This window comes from Cupressus sempervirens, chromosome 1 (genome assembly GCF_028749045.1).
Source record: "Cupressus sempervirens isolate cs-2001-9-10 chromosome 1, ASM2874904v1, whole genome shotgun sequence".
Taxonomy (NCBI): Eukaryota; Viridiplantae; Streptophyta; class Pinopsida; order Cupressales; family Cupressaceae; genus Cupressus; species Cupressus sempervirens.
The window spans coordinates 545,862,704-545,883,758 of record NC_143118.1 but is presented as its reverse complement, the minus strand read 5'-3'; the positions used below and the strand labels follow the sequence as shown (position 1 = coordinate 545,883,758).

Genomic DNA, 21,055 nt, shown 5'->3' with positions numbered 1-21,055 from the left:
AAGCATGCCGACAAGAGCAACCCCAAGCGCTCCACCAAAGGTGCCATATCTGAGTAGAATAGGAGCAATGGAAGAACAGATGGGAGACAGACTCCTCTCCATTACCACACAAAACACAATAAGAGGGGCCCTGAAATCCACGTTTACAAAGATTATCCCAGGTAAGACAACGGTTGTGAGCCACTAGCCACATGAAAAAATTGCACTTGGACCAAGAAACTTTATTCCAGACTTGCTTCCACCAAGGGACCTCAGCATCCCCAAATAATTGTCTAGTTATCTCCTGATACCCACCAGAGACATGATATTTACCAGACAAGGTACCACCCCAAGCCAATACATCTGGACCAAGCAAAGAGGAACACTCTCTAGAGGCCAGAATTTGAGAAAGCTCCTGACGATCCATGTTTGTACCTCCAGGAGGCCAATCAGAGGAATGCTTCCATCTATAACCAACAACAGGTCCCAATTGATAAGGAGTCTTGTAATGAGCGACTTTATCCCATACAGCGGCAAGAAAAGAGTCACAAAGAGGCTGAAGATGAGGTTATATGGATAAAATGGAAGGGAATCCATCCCAAGCATCAGACCAAAACAAAGCCTGAGAACCTCCTTTACATATCCAGAACAGACCCCTCTTCACCAACATCGCACCTGTCTTCAAAGTATGCCAAACCATTAAGCCACGACCTTCAAGAGGAAGTGCAGAAACAGAGCAAGGATCAGCACCATGAAAATATTTATGAGTGATAATACGAGCCCAAAGTTGATGCTGTCCAGAGCACCATCGCCAATAAAGTTTAGCAGCCAAAGCTTGTCTACTCAATAGAGCAGAACGAAGACCAAGACCACCCTCCTTTTTAGGCCTACAAACAGTTGCCCAATTAACCAAGCTCCATTTAGTACTATGCAAATTACCACTCCAAAGGAATTGTCGAGAAAGAGCATCAAACTCCTTGAGAAAGTAAATAGGTGCAGCATGAACCATGCTTCTATAAGTAGGAAGAGCTTGGATAACAGCTTGAAGAAGAGTAACCCGGGCAGCAGTAGAAAGCCATCTATGAGTCCAATGATTTACCTTATCCTGAAGCTTGGTAATCAAATTTTGCCAGAAGAGACGTGGCTGCCTAGAAACAGCAATAGGACTGCCAAGATAAGTCAGAGGAAGTGAACCTATCTGAAACCGTAGGATACCAACAATCCTATGCTGAATAGAATCAGGAGTGTTAAAAAAGTAAATGAAAGATTTGTGCTCATTAACTTTCTGGCCTGAAGCTGCCAAATAAACGTCCAAAGCATGTCGAAAGGCTTCAGCTTCCTTGATCCTAGCAAGACCGGCAAGAGCAGAATCATCAACAAATTGAAGATGGGAAAGAGAAGGTAAGCCATTACCCCACCGCCAGCCTTGAATAGAATTCTGGGACACCTGATGCTTAATGAATCTACCCAAGCCTTCAGCCATGATGATGAATAGAAATGGGGAGAGAGGGTCACCCTGGCGGAGGCCTCTAGAAGCACCAAATAGTTGTGAAGGTTGACCATTAATAAGAATAGAAAAAGAGGCAGAAGTAACACAACTCATAATCCAACTCACCCAGTCAAAGCTAAATCCAAAAGAAAGAAGAATACTCCTTAGGAAGCTCCATTTAACTCTATCGTAGGCCTTAGCCATATCCAGCTTAACAAACATGGCTCTCTCCCTTGAAGTAGCCATAGAGTGAATAGCCTCCGTAGCAATAACCACCCCATCCAAAATTTGTCTTCCAACAACAAAACCACCTTGTTCTTCTGAGATAATAATGGGAAGCCACCTTTTCAGTCTCTCAGCAATCAGCTTAGTAATAACTTTGTAGAACACATTACATAAGGCAATTGGTCTAAAAAACTCCAATTGATTAGCACCCTCTCTCTTAGGAATAAGAGTCAAGAATGTAGAGTTCAAAGCTCGAAGCATCTGCTTGCTAGCATAGGATTCTTTAACCACCTCCAACAAATCATGATTAATGATGTCCCAAAATTCCTGAAAGAATTCAACTGGAAAACCATCAGGACCAGGAGCCTTCCCCTTAGGCATGCCAAAGACCACCGCCTCCAGCTCTTCCAAAGAGATAGGACGCATGAGATAATCATTCATTTCCTGAGTGATAAGGGAAGGAATACAGGACAAAATAATATTTTCTTCATTATCAGCAGGAGGAGAGTCCTCAGAGAAGAGGGTAGAGAAGTACGAAATAGCCTCCTGGAACAAAGCTGGCAAGGAATTCAGTTGGATACCTTGAGAATTAACCAAAGAAGAGATAGTGCTCTGATTCCGGCGAGATTGCACTATTTTATGGAAAAAGGCAGTGTTTCGATCACCTTCCTGGAGCCAATCAACTCGAGCCTTTTGCTTCCAAAAAATTTCCTCTCGAAGTTCCCATTCTTCTAGAGCTCTAGAAGCAAGGGATTCAGCCTGGCCAAGATCCTCCGAGAAACCTCGATCTCTAATCTCCCTTGTGATGACATCAAGATTTTCTTGAGCAAGCCTCTTCATAAAGTGAAGATTCCCGAAGCATTCCCTATTCCATATCTTGAGCTGCCTTTTAACATATTGAAGCCTTTTAGAAAATGAGAACATTGCAGTACCATATGCAGGGGCACCATCTTTCCACCAACAAAAAACAAAATCATGAAGAGAGGAGTCACGAAGCCACATCAACTGAAACTTAAAAGGAGGATACTTCGGAACATAAGCCCGTATAGCGGAAAATTTGATTGGCCAATGATCTGAACCCCTCCAATCAAGGATTTCTGAAGAGATAGTAAGGGTGCCACTAAGCCAGAAGCAAGAAACAAAAAATCTATCCAGGTGTTCTGAGATAGCAGCAACACCAGTCCTGCGATTATTCCAAGTATAGAGGCCATTAGAAGGCTTAACATCAGAGAGATGCAAAAGAGATATGTGTTGCCGAAGAAGAGCAGAAGAAGGCCCCAATCTAGCCAAACCACCATGCTTCTCTTCCAGACTTAAAACTGAATTGAAGTCCCCTGCTAACACCCAAGGATGATAAGGATGACAATTTCTAACATATTGAATATGTTCCCAAAGTTCCTCCTTTCCCACAAGATCAACAGGTGCATACACATTAGTAACCATGATTACCTCTCCTGAGTCTAGAGCAGAAGCTACCATAGAGAGAGTTGAGCGAGAAGACATTCAGCCAAGAGGAGAAATTTTTTGAGGATCCCAAAATATAGCTAAACCACCAGCACTGCCTGTTGCCCCAACACACTGGCATTGGCCACGAGACCAAATACTAGAGGCATGTTGGACCATAGACTCCACAGAGAGCTTAGTCTCTTGGATACAAAAAACATCAGGACTATGATCAACCACCAAGTTATGAATAGCCTTTTGTCTAGGGATGCTATTCAACCCCCTTACATTCCATGAGAGAATAATCATCATTGGGTAGATTTAGGAAAATGAGAATCCAAAGGTTTCACTGAACCAGACTTAATCAATATATCTCCTGTGAGTTTAATCTTCTCTTGGTCTGTTTTGCGCCCACTCCTTAGAGGGGGAGAAGAAGAAGCCCGCTTAAAGGGTCGAGGCAGCAACCCCAAGGGGAGAGGAGATCCCTTGCCCTTACCTGATGGTAGCACATCCTTAACCAAGTCAGCCAAAACAACATCATCATCTTCCAACACTGCAGGAGTCACCAGAGCCGCTGTCACAGGAGCTACAGGAACCTCACAATTCTGATATGCTACAACTTGAGATGCCCCACAAGCATCATTAGGAACAGATCTCTCATCTGGGCAAGCTGGATCAGAAGAGATAGGAGGAATACCCTCCTCTAGAACCATACTATCCAGCACCTCAAAACGGTTAAAACCTGAATCAGATAATCTTTCTTTCAAAGGCCTCTTTTGACCACGTCCCTTAGCTCGAGGACGAACAGGGGCAAATCCATCCTTATCCTGCATTGGAGCCTTACCCTTACCTGTAGCATCTTGTGGATTCATCCCCTTGGTAGTATTAACCATTTGAGATTGTCCTTTCCCTGTAGTATCTGCCAAACCACCAGCATTTCTAGCTGTAGACCGATCCACTCCTTTGAAACTCGAGTTACGGGGGAACTGCCGAAGTAAATGACCATACTCATGACAAATCCGGCAACGGAAAGGGAGGGATTCATAATCTAACTGCTGCACCCAAGAAGAATCCCCCAGACAAATTTCCAAAGAATCTAGTAATGGGTTAATCAAATTAATTTCAACACAAATTCTAGCAAAAGAAAAAACCTTTTTATCGAGGATTTGATGTGCGATTGCAGCTGGCTTCCCCAACAAAGCAGCAATTTGTCGAAGGATGTCTTCATGCCAAAATTCCAAGGGAAGACGAGGCAAGCGAACCCAAACTGGCACTGTTGAAGGGAGATCCTCAGCAGAATTAAAACCTGAATGCCAAGGTTTGACAAATAACCCCACATTGTTGTAGAAATAAGGGCCTCCTTCAAAAACACAATCACGATCAGACATGCAAGAGAATACAACAAAAAAATAACTATTCCCTGCCAACATAATCTCCATATCGCCTTCCACCTGCCAAGAGCGGCGGATCCATGCCTCAAGAGCGGATAGGGAAATCCGGATTCCAAGAAATTTGCATATCAAAGCATGCTTGGTCCAATAATCAATGTCCTCCATTACAGCCGTTGGAGGAATAACCAGAACTGGGCGATCATGGCTACGCGGAAGACAACCATTAACTTTTTTCAGTTTGGAGCTCTCCCCTGAATAAAACGATTCAGATCGCATTGCATGCATAGTTGGAGAAGAACCATCTGTTCTCACCAACGGAGAAAAAATCCCAGGCCCTGCCATGCAAACAATAAAACCCCCAATCCAAAATTGACTGCAGAAGATCTCCAAAAACACCGACACAAATTATGTCCAGTAGCTAACAATCCAAACAGAACAGAAAAATAGTAAAGATCAAACACCAAGAACAGGCTAGGGGAAAAACCCTAGCCCAGCCGGCAGCCAACGCTTCTCAGAGACTCCATCCCTAAAGGGTTTGTGGTAAACCTAGTGTGACTCGAACCGGAGTTGATGCGTAGCACCGGGATCATTAGCCTAAAACTACGCCTCACGACTCGCCTTCACACCAACTCGGCTACTCACTCACATAAAGGGTTTGTGGTAAACCTAGTGTGACTCGAACCGGAGTTGATGCGTAGCACCGGGATCATTAGCCTAACACTACGCCTCACGACTTGCCTTCACACCAACTTGGCTACTCACTCACCCTTAAAAGGGTTTGTGGTAAACCTAGTGTGACTCGAACCGGAGTTGATGCGTAGCACCGGGATCATTAGCCTAACACTACGCCTCACGACTCGCCTTCACACCAACTCGGCTACTCACTCAATTTCAACTCCTAGTGATCTCCGTGAAAATTTGTAATCATTCATCTTATGCAGTTCATGGGCCTTGTCTTTTAAGGCACTCAAAAATGACAATTTCCTTTTTTTGTCCAAATCCTAGAAGATACTAAAACGAAGGTTATCTACATTCCTACAAGATTATGAACACTACCAATCACTCAATAAGGCAAATCAACAAAAGATGGTTACTTCACGTCTCCTCGTAGTTATGAGCCTTGTTAGAGTGGGATTTTAAAACCAAAATGTTGATATCAACAATATAAAGTTGCATCCAACCATAAAAAATTTATTCTAGGCTACTCAAATGCTCTAAGAGAAATATTTTGCATATTTTCACTCCATAAAGAAAATAGAAAAAAAAAAGGTTGTGAATAAAAGAACAAGAGGGTATTTCATATTTTAATGATCTAGGTTTTACCCTGAAATGTGTAACGTAGCAATATGATCTCATAATGTAACATGCTAACTATTTCAATAAAAATATACTTCACATATTCCACAATTGTTAATTCCACCCTGTTGATTATATAACAAAGTTTTTAAAAAAAATCTAATTATCATAAAACTTAAACAGAAATGCAATCTATCTTTAAGTGCATAAAAATTAAAAATTAAATAAAATTGCATTTATCTCTTTCCGTTAATGAAATGCAATAAACAAAAGATAAGGTTAGAATTTATTGATTGGTTATTTTCCTTCCAGGGATCTCATACAAGTCTCAACATCATCTATGAGAGGGTGAGCATCATCAAGGTCCTTTACGTCTAACTTTAGGTCCTAGCACTCCCCAACACACATTCCTTTCTAAAGTGGCCCTACCCTTCATGAGAGTGTAGACACAAGACTAGGTCTGATTGCAATCTGAGTCTTGGTGTTTAGAACATACGCAACTCAAGTCTGTCACACGCACTATAGTTACCTCCTAATTAGTATGACCATTTGAGTGGGAAGTCTATATGTTTCTTGTGAACTGGCAGTCCCATACAAACCATTGCGCCACCTTGGCCAAGTTTTAAAAATTGCAAGCATGATTTATGTGTTCTAAATTTTTACTGCCCTTATTCAACTTCTATATTACGCTTGAGCCCAACTGATTCATTGATTTACTAACGAACAGCCCAATAGATCAATGTTAATGGACAATAAGGGTCATTAAAGACCTTCAATGGAATGTAAACTATTAAATAGTCAAGTATTAATGTATGCTAACAATAACAAACATAACAACCCTTAAGGGAAGGTTCTTAGCCAAGAAGTTTCTCTTTCAGCTAAACCTAAATGAACTGATATGACTAATCACAAACCTACTGTAATTTCAATTTTTCACAAATTCAGAACAAGATTATTGTAGTTTTATAGACTAAGCATTTATTTAAATTAAAAAGTGATCACCACTGATTGACAAAGCAACAATAAATGCAAGAGATGTTTCTTGGCTTGATTTTCTGCCGTGCCTATATCCTTCCAATCCAATGACACTTCACATGTGTGCATGTATGTGCATCATTGCACATACATGCATACATGCATGTGTAGCCCTACCTTGGTTTCCTACTTAGTCCTTTAATCTTCATATTCCCTCACTGATACTATTAAAGGTTGATTCTTATCTCAATATTAGCTTGCAGGCATAACCAGCTACTCAAATCAATTACATATATCAACCCTCATATGGGTCCACTTAGTCTATCAACATCTTATTGACAATGCAATAGAAGGGCATCTTATTGTCAATAAGATGTTCTCTATATTTCATCTCCTTGATCGACCTCATAAGGGTCTATTAAATGTGTTGCCTATTAATTAGCTGAACTTAACTTCATCAAGATTGACAATAATAAAGTCTCACTAAGTAATTCCTTAATATCAAGGTGATTGACAGTTTGTGGGCTGATGGCCATAATTATTTTACCATCATTAATTAAATACAATACTTCTATGCTATAATACTTCGAAGACTATGCCTTCCATCTCTATCAGAATGATTCTGTATTGATAGGCTTATCATAATATGCAGTATTCATATTTCATTATCAAATGTAATGCAACTCTATAGCAATACAAGCTGTGATCAGGTCTATAGATTTAGACATTTGCATTTACTATGCTAAGAATGTTGCTCTATCCATAGACAAAGTGCTTAAAAATCTTGACAGTAATAATTGGAATAGTAAAGATGTTAAACATGCCTGCAATGGCTTGATAAACAATTTGTGGAATCTGCAGCTTTTGTCACATCAACTTTCCGTTATCCCCTCCTTAAACAAGTGTACAATCTATATTGTCTGAGTAGTCTCGGCCCCAAGAAAATAACTTATGAAATCAAGCAAAAGTTGCACATGCCACATTATGCTCATTGTATAAAAGCATTATATCTTACTAATTCATGCTTATTTGGAAGTTCTATAATTTTATTTCAGTTCACTTGCATTCATAGAACATATGTGTGTTGTTAAAGGGTATAATCTTCAATGGTATCTTCATTGTCTCACAAAGTGCTATTTTCATTTTATCACAAAACTAAAATATGGAATTGCAACCTATTTTGGCTTTGCTGTTCCAATCATTATAGCCTTGCCAAGAAAACAAAACTGCAAGACTTTCAGTGAGATGCCCTTTTTATCTTAAGCTAGCAACAATGATATATAAATTGAAACCAAAATCAATAAATTCGCTCTTTGACAGTATTCAAATTGCATATTGTAGCAAGCTTGTAATTTCACAAAGCAATAGACTTTGTTTGAGTTGCTTCTAACCTTAGAACTCATACATTAAAACACTAATGGATAGTTTTCTATGGTTCACGTAGGGGGAGCTAGAATTCTCGCCACCACTGTGAATCAAGCTCAAAAGTAATATAAAGCGCGATTGTGAAACATATACAACCAATCCTACTAAGTTGTTCATCCCAATCCATTATATAAGCCATTATGTTGCTTAAATTAAAAATATTTAATGAATCAAAGATATGCTGAGTTCTGATTGGTACCAATATAAGATACAATAGTTACAAATTTAATTGGCCTAGTTGATTGATCTTAGACACGAAGGCCCACATGGTTGCAGACATCATAAATTTTGAAATCATTTTTATACCATCCAAAATTGAATAATTATTCCCTCATACATCTATTTAAACCTCTTCAGCCATAAAATTCTGGTGAGCAACTAGATTTAAATTGTACAACAGCACTTTCTCTGTAGATGAACAGCCCTTTTGGTTTGAAGTACTAAAAGACACTCAGTTTCTTGAGCCGCATCCAATCCATGCCACATTATTGGTGTAAGTAACAAAGACAGACAGATGATGATAAAAATTCAAATAATTTGAGCATAAAGAAGATGAACCTGAAGACCCCCAACATATTGATGACCAATCAAATCCCCTTCCCCATAAAATTATATTTACTTTAATGATGATCTTATGATTGATAGCTTGCTTGATATTAGCTCCTTCAACTTCAAAGGAACAACAGCTATAGCCTTGAGCATGTCATCGATTTCTTCTTCCTTTTGCTCATATATGTAGAATGCAGTGAACATGAAAGTCAAACCTGTATGCAAGAGAAGAAAATATTAGAACAAAAGCTACAACTATTTCAAAAAGAAAAAGAGTTATGTGTTCCACGTTTCCTACCTGCTCCAACAAGTGTTGATAAGGAAAATGCTCCAAGAAACTTAAGAAAGAGTAGAAACGCCATTGTCTAGTCACAGAAGTCATGGGCCAAAAAAAATAAAAAATCTATGAGCTTCCACGTAGAACAGAAAAAATTAGAAAGATGAGAAAATAAATACAATACTCAGAATCCATGGAGAAACCTTGCATATTCCTGCTAAATCATGTCTTGCAAAAACTGCAAATCTCTTCACACAAACCCTGACTTGAATTACCTTAAAAAACAAGGTCCAATCTTTCCCTTGAGCTAGAGTTTTCAAGATAATAACTCCTGAGTTCCATGCAGATGCTACATGCTGAGATCCACGTTCTACATTTTCTTCATGAATTTGAAAATAGGAAGAGGGAATCTGTTTGATTGTGAAACCAAACCTGCAGAATAAATTTGTTTTATATTAGCAACAATTTATTTTACTAATAGATAAAAAGCATTAACTAGACAAATGATACAAGAAAAGGTCTACAAAAATACTAACACTAAGGAAGGTAGAAAACTGTGGATGAACAAAATCATAATGAACAGCAGAAGAAATTTGGCCATAACAGACATCGCTGTATATGAAGAGATGAAAAACAAATAGAACACAGTTACTAAAATGACTGCTATTGCAGCTGTCTTCTTCTGATCTCTCCACAGAAGTATATTTGCAACTGCACAATTAACAAGGTGGAATTTAGACAATGTTGCAATTACCATTACCCTCATAAGAAAAGCAAATAAAAACAGGTAATTATGCACCTTTTTCATTTCTGAGCATTTTGTATGCCTTTGATGGTACATCAATGTCTCGACTCCTTTTGCTAGGTACATCAGCTCTCAAATGCGGATAAGATTCTAGTGTAAATTTCATTCCTTGCTGTAGATTCAAAGAAAATATTTTATGTGACTGAATGCAAAATGCAATTTGAAAGTTATTGTCTCAAGCCAAAAAATAAATGTTCAATATTTAGTTTATTGATTCTAGGTCAATGCCAACCTGCAGAGATACCACCGGTGCATATTCTAGAAGCTTCTGAGCTCTCAAAGAACTGAACGTTCGAGAACAAGTAAGCAACCTCATCCTTGATGGTGTCAACTGAGGCAATGGCATCCCGTATGCAGCAAGCCTTTTGTAAATCCATTCAACCATGTAGGCAATTGGCATCATCACCTTTAAGGGAATGTGAATCCTGGGCCTGGAATCCAGCAGGTGACATGAAAGAATATAGTATTAGCAAGCCAGGGTACAATTGAAATATAAAATCCAACAAATAATTACCATCTATAATAACATGATACGATTGCAAAGTAGAGTCCTCTAATACAGTTAAGCACCAACAGACACTAGATTAGAGCAATTCAAGTCCCTTCATATTTAAACCATTAAAAGGCATATGAGGAATATTGTGTATGACCATAGACAAAACAGACCACATGGGACAAATCATATGAAGAGGTAAATTGATAGGCAATTGGCAGTATGTTTCTATATCTATTGGGCAAAGTCATAAATTCTTGACATCATCATTGCAGGATCCAATCTACATGCATATACATGCAATAAGTTACTTTTAGTTTTTCATCAGCTGTGGTGCTTGAGGTTTGTGTCTGTAAATCTCTAGCTGTTTCTAATTCTATATATCTGAGAGAAGCCGAAGATGGGATCTACCTGACTAACAGAAGATAGTTCATCACAGGTGTACACAAACGATCACAAAGGATCTACAATATTGTAGGCTAAAACAATGAGTTGAGAGAGGTAACTTTCAGAATGAATTCAAGCATTCAGATGCAAGCATATGAATGAAAATAACCTTCCCTCTTTTCCATTATGAAATATCCCTTGTATAAGAGGCTCCTCGCCCTATTGATCATAGTGTGATGGGAAGCCTGCCCAAGAAATCCAGCTTTCTCATTATGCCTCTGGTAACTGTAATTTCACTCCTTGCAGCATCTTAAAATACCAAGACGGGTCTACAATTTAAAGCCCTGTGTAGCACTCCTTATCTTGGAATTGGCTTCCTCATTGAGCAGCGGTATGCCCTAACCTAGGCATTGATATGATCATATCCTAGTGACAGACAGCAATTATCAATTGGACCTAGCACCTATGTGAATTTAAATTGTATAAGCACCCAGTATGACAGTGGAAACCCAATTCAAGGACTTCAAAGTATATGTTGATGACCAACAAATAGAATTGCCCACATTTGATTATACAAGTAAATATTGGACTAATATGCAGTGACAGATATCAATCCTTCAATTCACCCTACTTGACCTGAAAGGACACCAAATTATCAACTTAGCACCCCTGCAGCACCTCAGTAGAGCTGCACAATGAGAGGAAAGGGCCTTGAACCTAACCTCTGGTTTTCCATTAAGGGATTTTAGACGAACTATTTGTGTTTCCTCTTGGAAGCATTTAACCTTTTATTGTAACAAGAAGGATTTTCTCTGGGCAAACTGTGTTACATCCCAAATTTTTGCTACATTATATAATATTCTAGCCATTGGAAAATTTCATGTGAAATCAGTTGTTCGGTAATTTTGTTAGAAATAACAGTTCTTGTGAAACTGGCTATAATAATAATATTGTTGAGATATTCTGACTCATGTGAAATGGTATAGTGGTTATTAGTTGATATATCATAGAAATTTAGAATGATTATGTGATGTATTTTATTTTAAAAAATCTTGGAATACGTTATTTCCAGGAACCATTTCTATTTTGCAGGAGTATGACGACGAAGGAGAAGCATTGCCAAAATGAGGGTTCGGAAGGGGACATTCAAATCCACCATCAGAATAACAGGTATGAACTTACTACCTAGACCAAGGATTTGAACGACTAAACAATCAAGGAAGTACAAGAATTACCATGAGCTATTTGGTTAAAACAATTAAAAAGAAGCATTAAAAGTAACTTAAGTACGATTAATCCCTTTATCATTTCCTTGTTTTGTGCAAGCCAACATACCTTGGTATAAAAATATCTCTTTTATACTCATACTTGTGTGGCTATGAAATATGTACGTATGTATACACATATACATCTATAAAAATGTGTGTGTGTGTGTGCGCGAATAATCATTAGCGTATACATATATATGTATGTATGCATATATATATCCCTGCATATCATAGGACTTAGGCAAGCATGAATATACAGAAGGTGATATTCTTATACCAAGATATGTTTAAATATATCTTTTGCACCTTGCTTTTATAAACTTTCCTTGGCGTGGGCATGGTATTTATTTAATTTTGCTCGCTTAACCTTATTACCACCAGCTTATGGCATCGGGCTAATAGTTTTGTATGTGTGTGTGTGTGTGTGTGTGTGTATATATATATTTTTTTTTTTTGAATTTTTTTTTTTTTTTTTGAATTTTCAAAAAATGATCTTGCAACATTTATACTGCGTCCATCTTGATTTAACTGAAGGCCCATGTGGGAGGCCATACTATCTTGGTCGATACAAGTCTATATTGTGCTTTATGAACCCTGTGGGAAAGGCTCCCTTCAACATATATTCATCATTCCTTTTTCTCTCTAATATGCTGCAACATTTCCGAGCATTTAGTATTTTGTATACTGCAATATAATATTATGCAAACCACATTGAGATGGTGAGATTGAAATTATTTGCTAGAGCCGAAGCTCGTGAGTTTGGGCTGTGGATATTCATTGGCCCAAATCGAAGGTCCCAGTGCCACGTCATTCTGCCATAACCAAATACTTCAGATCGATACCAAGAATCAGATCATGCATTTGATTTCCTTGTAATGATTGTGCCATGTTTTGCATATGTGATCTAACTTGTTTATGAGTCTTGATTATTACTTTGATACTTATTTCAAGATTCAGAGCTGCACATATTTTGTTGATTTAAAATGATCTTATGTTGATTTGTTTATGCATTCAGATAGTGTTATACTGTGTCATAAGTTTTCTTAATAAAAGACCTAATCAAGGAGTTCCATACAGGGGCATAGCCAATATGTCCTTGAGATGGAATACTCTCTTTTGTAATATCAGAACAGAATTAAAAACATACTATCTTATGATGCCATAGGCCGATAAAGGCAAGATATATGGAAATGGAGTAAGAGGTCATGAAATCATGACAATTCCTCCAAGTATTAAGGACCATCATGGTCGAGCTTAGGGAGGAAGGAATCGAAATACCTGCAGTAAAAGGGAGCAAACAAATCAGTAATATTACCTTAAAAACCAAAACTTGAAAACAAAAGCTCATGGTAATCCATTTGTATTTTTCTTGTTGTCAAGTCGAGCGGTGGGTGATCGGGCACATGAGATGCCCATCCAAAATCCTTGGCCAAGGTAGTACATGGCGTTTGCCACCATGATCACTAGAGGTCAAGGTGCTAGCAATTGTAAGATAGGCTGGTTGGAATGTGTCCATAGTCTCGACAACTGACTAGTCGACACTCTAACACCAGGATGCTCAGTGTCTGGATAAGGGTGTCCCAAGCCAACTCCCAAGGTAGGGAGGGTCTTTCTCGTTAGAGATTGTGAGGGGATACTAAGGGTCTGTAGTTGGGAGGTTAAGCCCGTGGCAGTGCTTCTCTTCTCTTCCAAATGCCAAGACTTGCACCACTCTATTTCATCTACTGCTTTTACACTGGTAATCTTTTTAAGTTCATTTGTACTTCCTTTCTAAAATATGTTGTTTATAGAGTATTTTATGTTGGAAATGGTAGTTTAATAACTGAATTTCATATAAACTAATGGCTAAATGTTTGTTATTTCCTATTTATATGCAAATTCAAAATGAAGGTAGATCATATTTTCCTTTCTCGGTGAAGTAGTTGAGTAACTGTTTTAACTGCATCTCTTTTCATTCGGTTGAGAATTAGATCTGTTATCTTTATTTAAGAATTAATTAGATTCCAATTTTTTAGCATGTTACATATGGTATCAAAGCGCTAGGTTCAACTTTGAACCTTGAGCTCATCACAAGCAAAACTGAAACAATACAGATTTGAATGATAAACATGATGTATATCCATAGGACACCACGCAAATCACCCAGACATCCCATATTTTTCTACTCAATTAAGAACATGCCAAAACACGATTATTCCTACTGCTCTATGCCCAAAGACAATGAAACCCTAGCACAGGCACTGCAGCGAATCAAGAAAGTGAGAGTCAAGTGGGACTCCGGCTAGGAAGGCAAAATTGAGAAACAAACTTATTAAGGCATGGAAACAGACTGATCCTCTTATGATTTTTCATAAACCATGTAAAGGGCAAGACAAGCCTAGAAATAAAAATGGATAGAATACCCAAAGGTAGGGTGTCCAGTTTATTTGTTAATCTATTGTTTTGTTATGTCCGTAGTAGAGGAAAAGTTTGTAAATGATGTAGCTGCAGTTGCAACCAGCAAAATATATAATAAAAAATTTAGCATTTTTTTATAATGTTGAGCATAATCCCTTAAACCTTTAGAAAGTTATGGTAACCAATTATAATCATAATATGAACTTAGAAACAATTGCTTATAACATGAACAAATTAGTTTCAACTATGGCCAGCAATGGAAACCCCATAGAGTATGAAGAAAAAATCTAGGCTCATCCCCAAGACTCATCGGATCTAATGATCCAGATTTTGCAAGAGACTCAAGGAAAACTAGAAAACATCGAAAAGAGAATGAATGAACTAGCAGCCCAGATTGGGCGAGATCAAGAGGAGACTTATTCCTCGCTTCCTCCTAGAACAAAACCCAGAAACTCTAGTCCCAGTGATAAGGAAAAACAAGCTTCAATAACATCCCTTAACAAGAAAAAGAAGTAGGGAATAGTCAACGATCTGTTGAACGATATTAAGAAGATTAAACCTCCTAAGTTCTCAGGCTCTGAGAAAGGAGAAGATGTCGAGGCATGGTTAATTGAGATGGAGCAATATTTCGAGATTAGGAGTTTTTTAGAAAAATCTAAAGTTGTTTAGGGAATAGACCACCTTTCCGGAGAAGCAGCCACCTGGTGGGGAAACACCAAAATAGAACTCGATATCAAAACCACAGAGATCACATGGGACACATTCATCTCTATCTTCAAAAATTGATTGCTTTCTCAAACCTTCTATGATCAAAAATTACTAGACTTCCAGAATCTCAAGTAGGGAGATTTGACTGTACATAAGTACTAGGAAAAGTTCACCCAATTGTTAAAGTACGTTACTCCTTACCAACAAGACAAAAATTTGAAGGTTAGGAAATTCACCATGGGTTTAAACAACAAAATTGGAGTTGTAGATGTTCTCACCCCACGAACCATGGAGGAAGCTCTTGAAAGAGCTATCTGACAAGAACATAAAATCAAAAGGGATGACTCCATTTGAGACAACAAGAGGAAAACCAGTTGGAATACTGATAACACAAAGTTAGGAACTCATAAGAAGAGTTCTAAGAGTTTCAAACCCAGCAAGCCAGAATTCAAAGGGAACAATGGGAAAGAGGTTAAAGGTAATTTTCATAAAAAGTAGATGAGACACCTCTTCTCATCTCAAGTGGGGTAGACAAAGCCCCTTCTCATCTCAAGTGAGGTTGATAAAGCCTGTTGTCATCTCAAGAAGGGTAGACAAAGCCCTTTCTCATCTCAAGAAGGGTAGACGAAGCCCTTTCTCATCTCATGATTGAATAAGGATGAAGGAGACATGACATAGGTTCAATCCTAGCTGGAAGAGTCTAAAATTCATATCAATGGGCCCAAAAACCAATCATACCTGAGCATTGGAATATGTTTGTAATTTGAATTGGGACCTTCCTTATGCCTAGCATGTGATTAATTCAAGGAAAACTAAGCCCAGGACTGGACTCAAAAATTGATACAATTAGCCTCTATGCCTTGAATGTAGCTTCAGCAAGCTAAATCAGACCCATATAATGTAACATGTGGGTCGAAATGGATTGATATGGCCTAAATCTGAGACATATATCATTGAAATTAAAATACTAAGGCTCTAAACTTGAAGTGTAGGCCCCAAAGAGAATGTGTGGCTATTTTAATGACATTGGGGTCACAATTCTAGATAAAACAACCTTGGAAGATAGTGTATGGGTTGGGGATTGGGTCAGACTTGATTTGGGCCCCTCATAATGAAATGTGTGGCCTCATAAGGCCTCTAAATCAAGGCGCCCAGCCACAAATCTGACCTACACAATAAAAAATTGGGCACAAAACTCATTGTGGGATCCCAAATGTAATTTAAATGCTAATAGAAAGCTCAAAACTCAATGCAATTAGGACATAAATGGATTAACTAAATGCAGGTATAGGGTGCAAAATTTGATGCAAGCCCTTGTTCTTTAGATCTGCCTCAAACTTAGCACACGTTAGCTAACAATTTAATGACAATTGTTAATCAAAGAGGGTTCAATCCAGCAATGAGTTTTCAAATTCAAATTTCAAAATGAATTAAATTAAATTCAAAACTTGAGGTAGAAGTTAGAACTCATTTAATGAAGGATTGTTAGCATTTAAAATCCAATTGGATTAGCAACAGCCTCATATCCAGATTTTTTACTATATAAGCAGGGCAGTGGGCCTTCACTTTGAAGATTATTTTCATTGCAAATATAAAGCAAAAAAGACAAAAATTCGAACTCCCAGGGGCAGATTGGAGAAAAGTTGTTTCATTTACTATGATTGCTGAGAATAACAGAGCTTTGATCCACCATTTTTTGGCCTACATCTGCAGATTAAGGCTATACTGGTGTCTACATCAGTCACTCATAATTGAACTTCAGGCTGCTATTGTCAAGGAGGTTCCATCTCAAGTCATTAAAATTCTGACTTTGTATCTCATTAAGCCCTTTGACGCTGAGTTCAACTTGTTTGCAGGTCTGATATCAACCTTTTTTTCAACATGATGAGACCTCAGGTTCAAATTAGGGGGCTGGTATTTAACAATCCAGATCTGATGGCAGGCTTTAGATCCAAAGAGCATAGCTTGATTTCAGCTTTCCATTATAGTTTAGCGTTATTCATTGAGGTTTATTTTTATTTTCAGAACTTATGTCAGACCTCATTTTGAATTTTAATCATATCTTTTGAGTCGAGCTCGGGATAATATCAGATTGCTATAAGTAGTCAGACATTTAGAAACGAGGGTAAATCAGTCATTTGAATGTATGAGGGTGTAGTAGGGCTAAATCAGTCTATTTTGTAGGTCTGATATAAGTGCTAAAGAGTCTGATTTTAGTATTTCAGCTTGTACTAACCTCCGATTTTAGGTTCAGATTTGATTAAGATAATAAAATCCTAATCATGTTGTTTGCTGCAGGACCAGGTATGGAGAAAGGAGCTGAGAAAACCCAGGCCAAGGAAATGAAGGACTTACCAGAGAATGACAAAGAGGAAGAAGGCAAGCAATCAAAAGGACAAAAGATGTTTCCACAATGGATTGAAGCAGCGGGGACAAGATTGAGATCAAAGGGCATTAACACCAAGAAGATCACCAATGATTCCAAAGTGTTGAAGAAAAGATGATAAGAAATCAAGGATATTAAGACATGGAAGAAAGGCATGGCAAGTTTAAAAAGAAGAGAAAGGGAATGCTATCTTGGAAATCCAAGATCAAGATGAAGAACCTAATTATCATTACAAGGCAGCTTAGAAGATCAAAGCATTGGTGATATGCAAATTCTCCATCTACACCAACAAAGATTTCATATTGAAGGAAGGCAGAGTTGAGATCCATTCGTTGGAGCAACTTAGAAGGTTAAGACAAGAGAGAGACTTTAAAGGTAAAGGAGACAAAGTAATTGAGAATATAAGTGCTCACAAATGAAGGACTGAATAATTTCTGATCATCGAAAAGAGGGTATTTATCAAGTTTCTAGATGAGTTTGCTGACGTGGTAGCCCTTTGCTGAACCAAAAAAAAAATGCCATGTGTCCCATGGAAATGATTCATAAGATTATGTTCAAGTTCATTGAATGTTAAAAGGAGGGTGACGATGAGCAGCACATTTCCCAAGGTGATGAGACCAGTAGGCCCATGTGGTCCTACATTTGCTCAATGGTAAATGTCTAATTCTGATTGGCCCATTTAGCACCAAGTGGCAAAGGCCCCAATGGCCTTTTTTTCTGATTGGCTCTTGGTTGCATTTGAATTTTCTCATTGGTCTACTAGGTGGTGGCTTCTTCTACAAGTGCCCTCTTCTCATTGGTCCACTTATTATTTTTCCTAATCTGGTTGTTGTGCATTTGAATTTTCTCATTAATTCTTGGAAAGCAGTGTAAGTTTTCTGTTGGCTCACAAGGTGGTGCTTAAATGTAATTGGCTGGAGATGTAATATTTGTAGCTATGGTAATAGAAACCCTAATTAAGGCTTATTTGGTTTAATCTTGGCCCTGATTTCAAATCAATCTTGGCCATTGTAATTGATCTCCTATATAAAAGCTTGCTCACATCATTTGTGGGAGAGTTATGTTGGAGGATTACTGAAAAAGTACTACCAAAATTGTCTCTATTCATTGTTGTGCTTGCATGGTGGATATATATGATCATTTTGGAGTATTACATGGTTATTTGCATCTCTCACTTAAATCAGGATCTCATTTCATGTTGTTTAGAAGTAGTTTAGTTGAATGAAAATAATTGTGCATAGTATTTGCTTGACTCGAACAAATCCAAGCCACTGGCCTCTTGCTGATGGTAGAAGTGTCTTGTGTGGTTGGCCAATGAAAGCACTTAACTTCAATTGATATTCAGTCTTTAGTTTGCATCAATTTAATGGGATTGAAGAGGAGATATTGATTTGAAAAAAGAAAAATTGTAGTCCTTAGAAGCTTGCACTAGGTGGATGGAGTCATTGATTGAGCTACATCCAATAGAGTCCAAATCAATCCATGATTCCTTGCATTCCTCGATTACAAGTAGAAGTAGAACTTAAAGTTTAAGTTGAGATGGAAGTTGGAAAGTCAAAAGTTATATTTTTTCACATTGCGAAGCCAAATCTTGAGAAGTGCAAGAGTTGATATATGTTGATTGAATACTGCAAGTTGCCTAAGTGATTACCAGCAAATCACATTATTTCACTGAGCAAGTGTCAACATTAGAAGGAAACTTGAAGTCATTTCATGCTCTTACTTTGCAAGCTTAGCATGAGGGATGACCATATATTAAGAGGATTGTGTATCTAAGTGTTTCACTTTGAAAAGTTGGGTGTTTGATTCTATATGTTGTAGTAGAACAAAACTCACGTCAACAAGACAATGATTAGGAAATTAAAAGTGAAGAAGAGAACATGAGAGACATTTCATTATGGCAAAAACTTTAAAAACAGTCAACTAGAGAATTCAACTTTTGCTCCACAAAAACAAAAGACTAGAGCCACCTTTGCATAACAGGTCACCCTTCTACAGCCAAGTACAACACATTTATTTTGACCAGTCAAGGACATTTGCTGTTTATGGGTCCATTCAGAGCTTCTGCAGTTGTACTATAAATAGATTGTTTAAAGACAGATGCTGAACATAGAAATGATGTGATGTAAGTAAAAAGAGCTATAATTATTTGCAGGCTGTAAATGGTACCTTTGATAACCCAAACCCTCCAATATCAAAGATATAAACTCCCAGAATTTTATTGGTTCCATATTGGTTATGAAAATGGCCTGTACAATTTTAGTAAACATAAAATCTAATCAATCAGTCATAAATCAGCAGCTCACTGATTAATGAAATTTGCCACCAGGAGAAACCTAAAATTTAAAAAATTTAAAATACATAGCGCTACAAATACCTTGCCTGCAGCGGAATCTTCACTATCAATTGGAACAGAATCTAGTGCTTTTTCTGCACATATGTGTGCATGGGCCACATTCTCCACATAAGTGAAATCATACATGTTTTCCCCATCACCAATGACAAACTAACATAAGAGTTCCATGCATTAGAATTACATCCACAGATCAGTAACAGCACACAAGAAAGAAGAATATAATCCAATGTGAAATTTCATAGCCAAAACTATCCAAATGCTGCATGAACTAATGACTTAAGAGAATCAACTGGATTTAGATGAATGTTTTCTTTATGTTAATGGATCTTTTTGTTTATAACTTATTGTCATTTTTTAATGCTCGACTTTAAAATCTAAATTGCATTTTATAATCTCAAGTTTTGCAAGCTTTTATAAAAAAATGTAGGGTTTGCTGCTTTTTTTCCTTCTATTTTAAATCTTCATAAAATACAATGCTTAAATGGTACTGATGTTATTGTGTCTTTAAGCTTTATTCAATAATCGGTGCATGGAATGGTCTTTAAATCCTAAAAAATCTCTAAATTTCAAGGGTTGTGTCGCTTTGCTGAGTCCGAGCTGGGTCCAAGTTTGGGAACTTTGATATAAAATGTCAAACGATTGTGATTAAGTGGTTGGACCACTATGTTGTCATGTTGGATACCAATGTTCAATTCACCCCACGTGACATCTTAGGCCAACAAACATGCCGAAACTATAGTCCTGATTCAGTTGGTAAAACTGAGGTAGTCCCATAGTGATGCTAGTGGAGCATGTTGGAGGTATGCAGAAGCAAACAGATGAAAGGAGTAGATGGCCCGCAGGATAATTTGAAGGTGAGAAGGAAAAAAGTGTTAAAGCTAGAGTAGCGCACAAGAGGAACACAGAAGGAAAAAGACTATGAGGCATTCAAGTTAGAGGAGTGTACTGAAGGAATGGAGGAAATGGAAAGGAAAGTGGAGTGAATCCCTCGCAGAAGGATATAAGAGATGAGAAGTGGGAGGGGCATTCAAGACATGCAAGGTGGTGGAACAAGGAAGCAGTAGTTCTATAGGAGGATTTGATATAGATTCTAGAGAAGGCCGAATGAGAATAGAGCAGTATCTCCATAGGTTGAATAGTAAGAATGTAGTATCCTTGCCGGTAGAATTGTAAGGCAAAGTGTAGTAGTTATTGTGGTTTCCCTAC

General features: G+C 37.8%; 1 protein-coding gene across 1 annotated transcript in view; it reads right to left on the bottom strand.

Annotated features, from left to right (window-relative positions):
- Positions 1-8,507: 8,507 nt before the first annotated feature.
- The window catches only part of LOC149578614 (3beta-hydroxysteroid-dehydrogenase/decarboxylase-like), a 42,988-nt gene continuing 30,440 nt past the window's right edge, over positions 8,508-21,055 (bottom strand). The window contains exons 5-12 of the mRNA XM_089830235.1: positions 19,871-19,999; positions 19,663-19,742; positions 10,087-10,285; positions 9,849-9,966; positions 9,586-9,760; positions 9,325-9,481; positions 9,071-9,137; positions 8,508-8,987 (exon numbers count right to left, since the gene is read on the bottom strand). Coding sequence (XP_089686361.1) covers positions 8,839-8,987; positions 9,071-9,137; positions 9,325-9,481; positions 9,586-9,760; positions 9,849-9,966; positions 10,087-10,285; positions 19,663-19,742; positions 19,871-19,999 — 1,074 coding nt within the window. The 3' untranslated portion in view covers positions 8,508-8,838. The remainder of the gene's footprint in view (positions 8,988-9,070; positions 9,138-9,324; positions 9,482-9,585; positions 9,761-9,848; positions 9,967-10,086; positions 10,286-19,662; positions 19,743-19,870; positions 20,000-21,055) is intronic.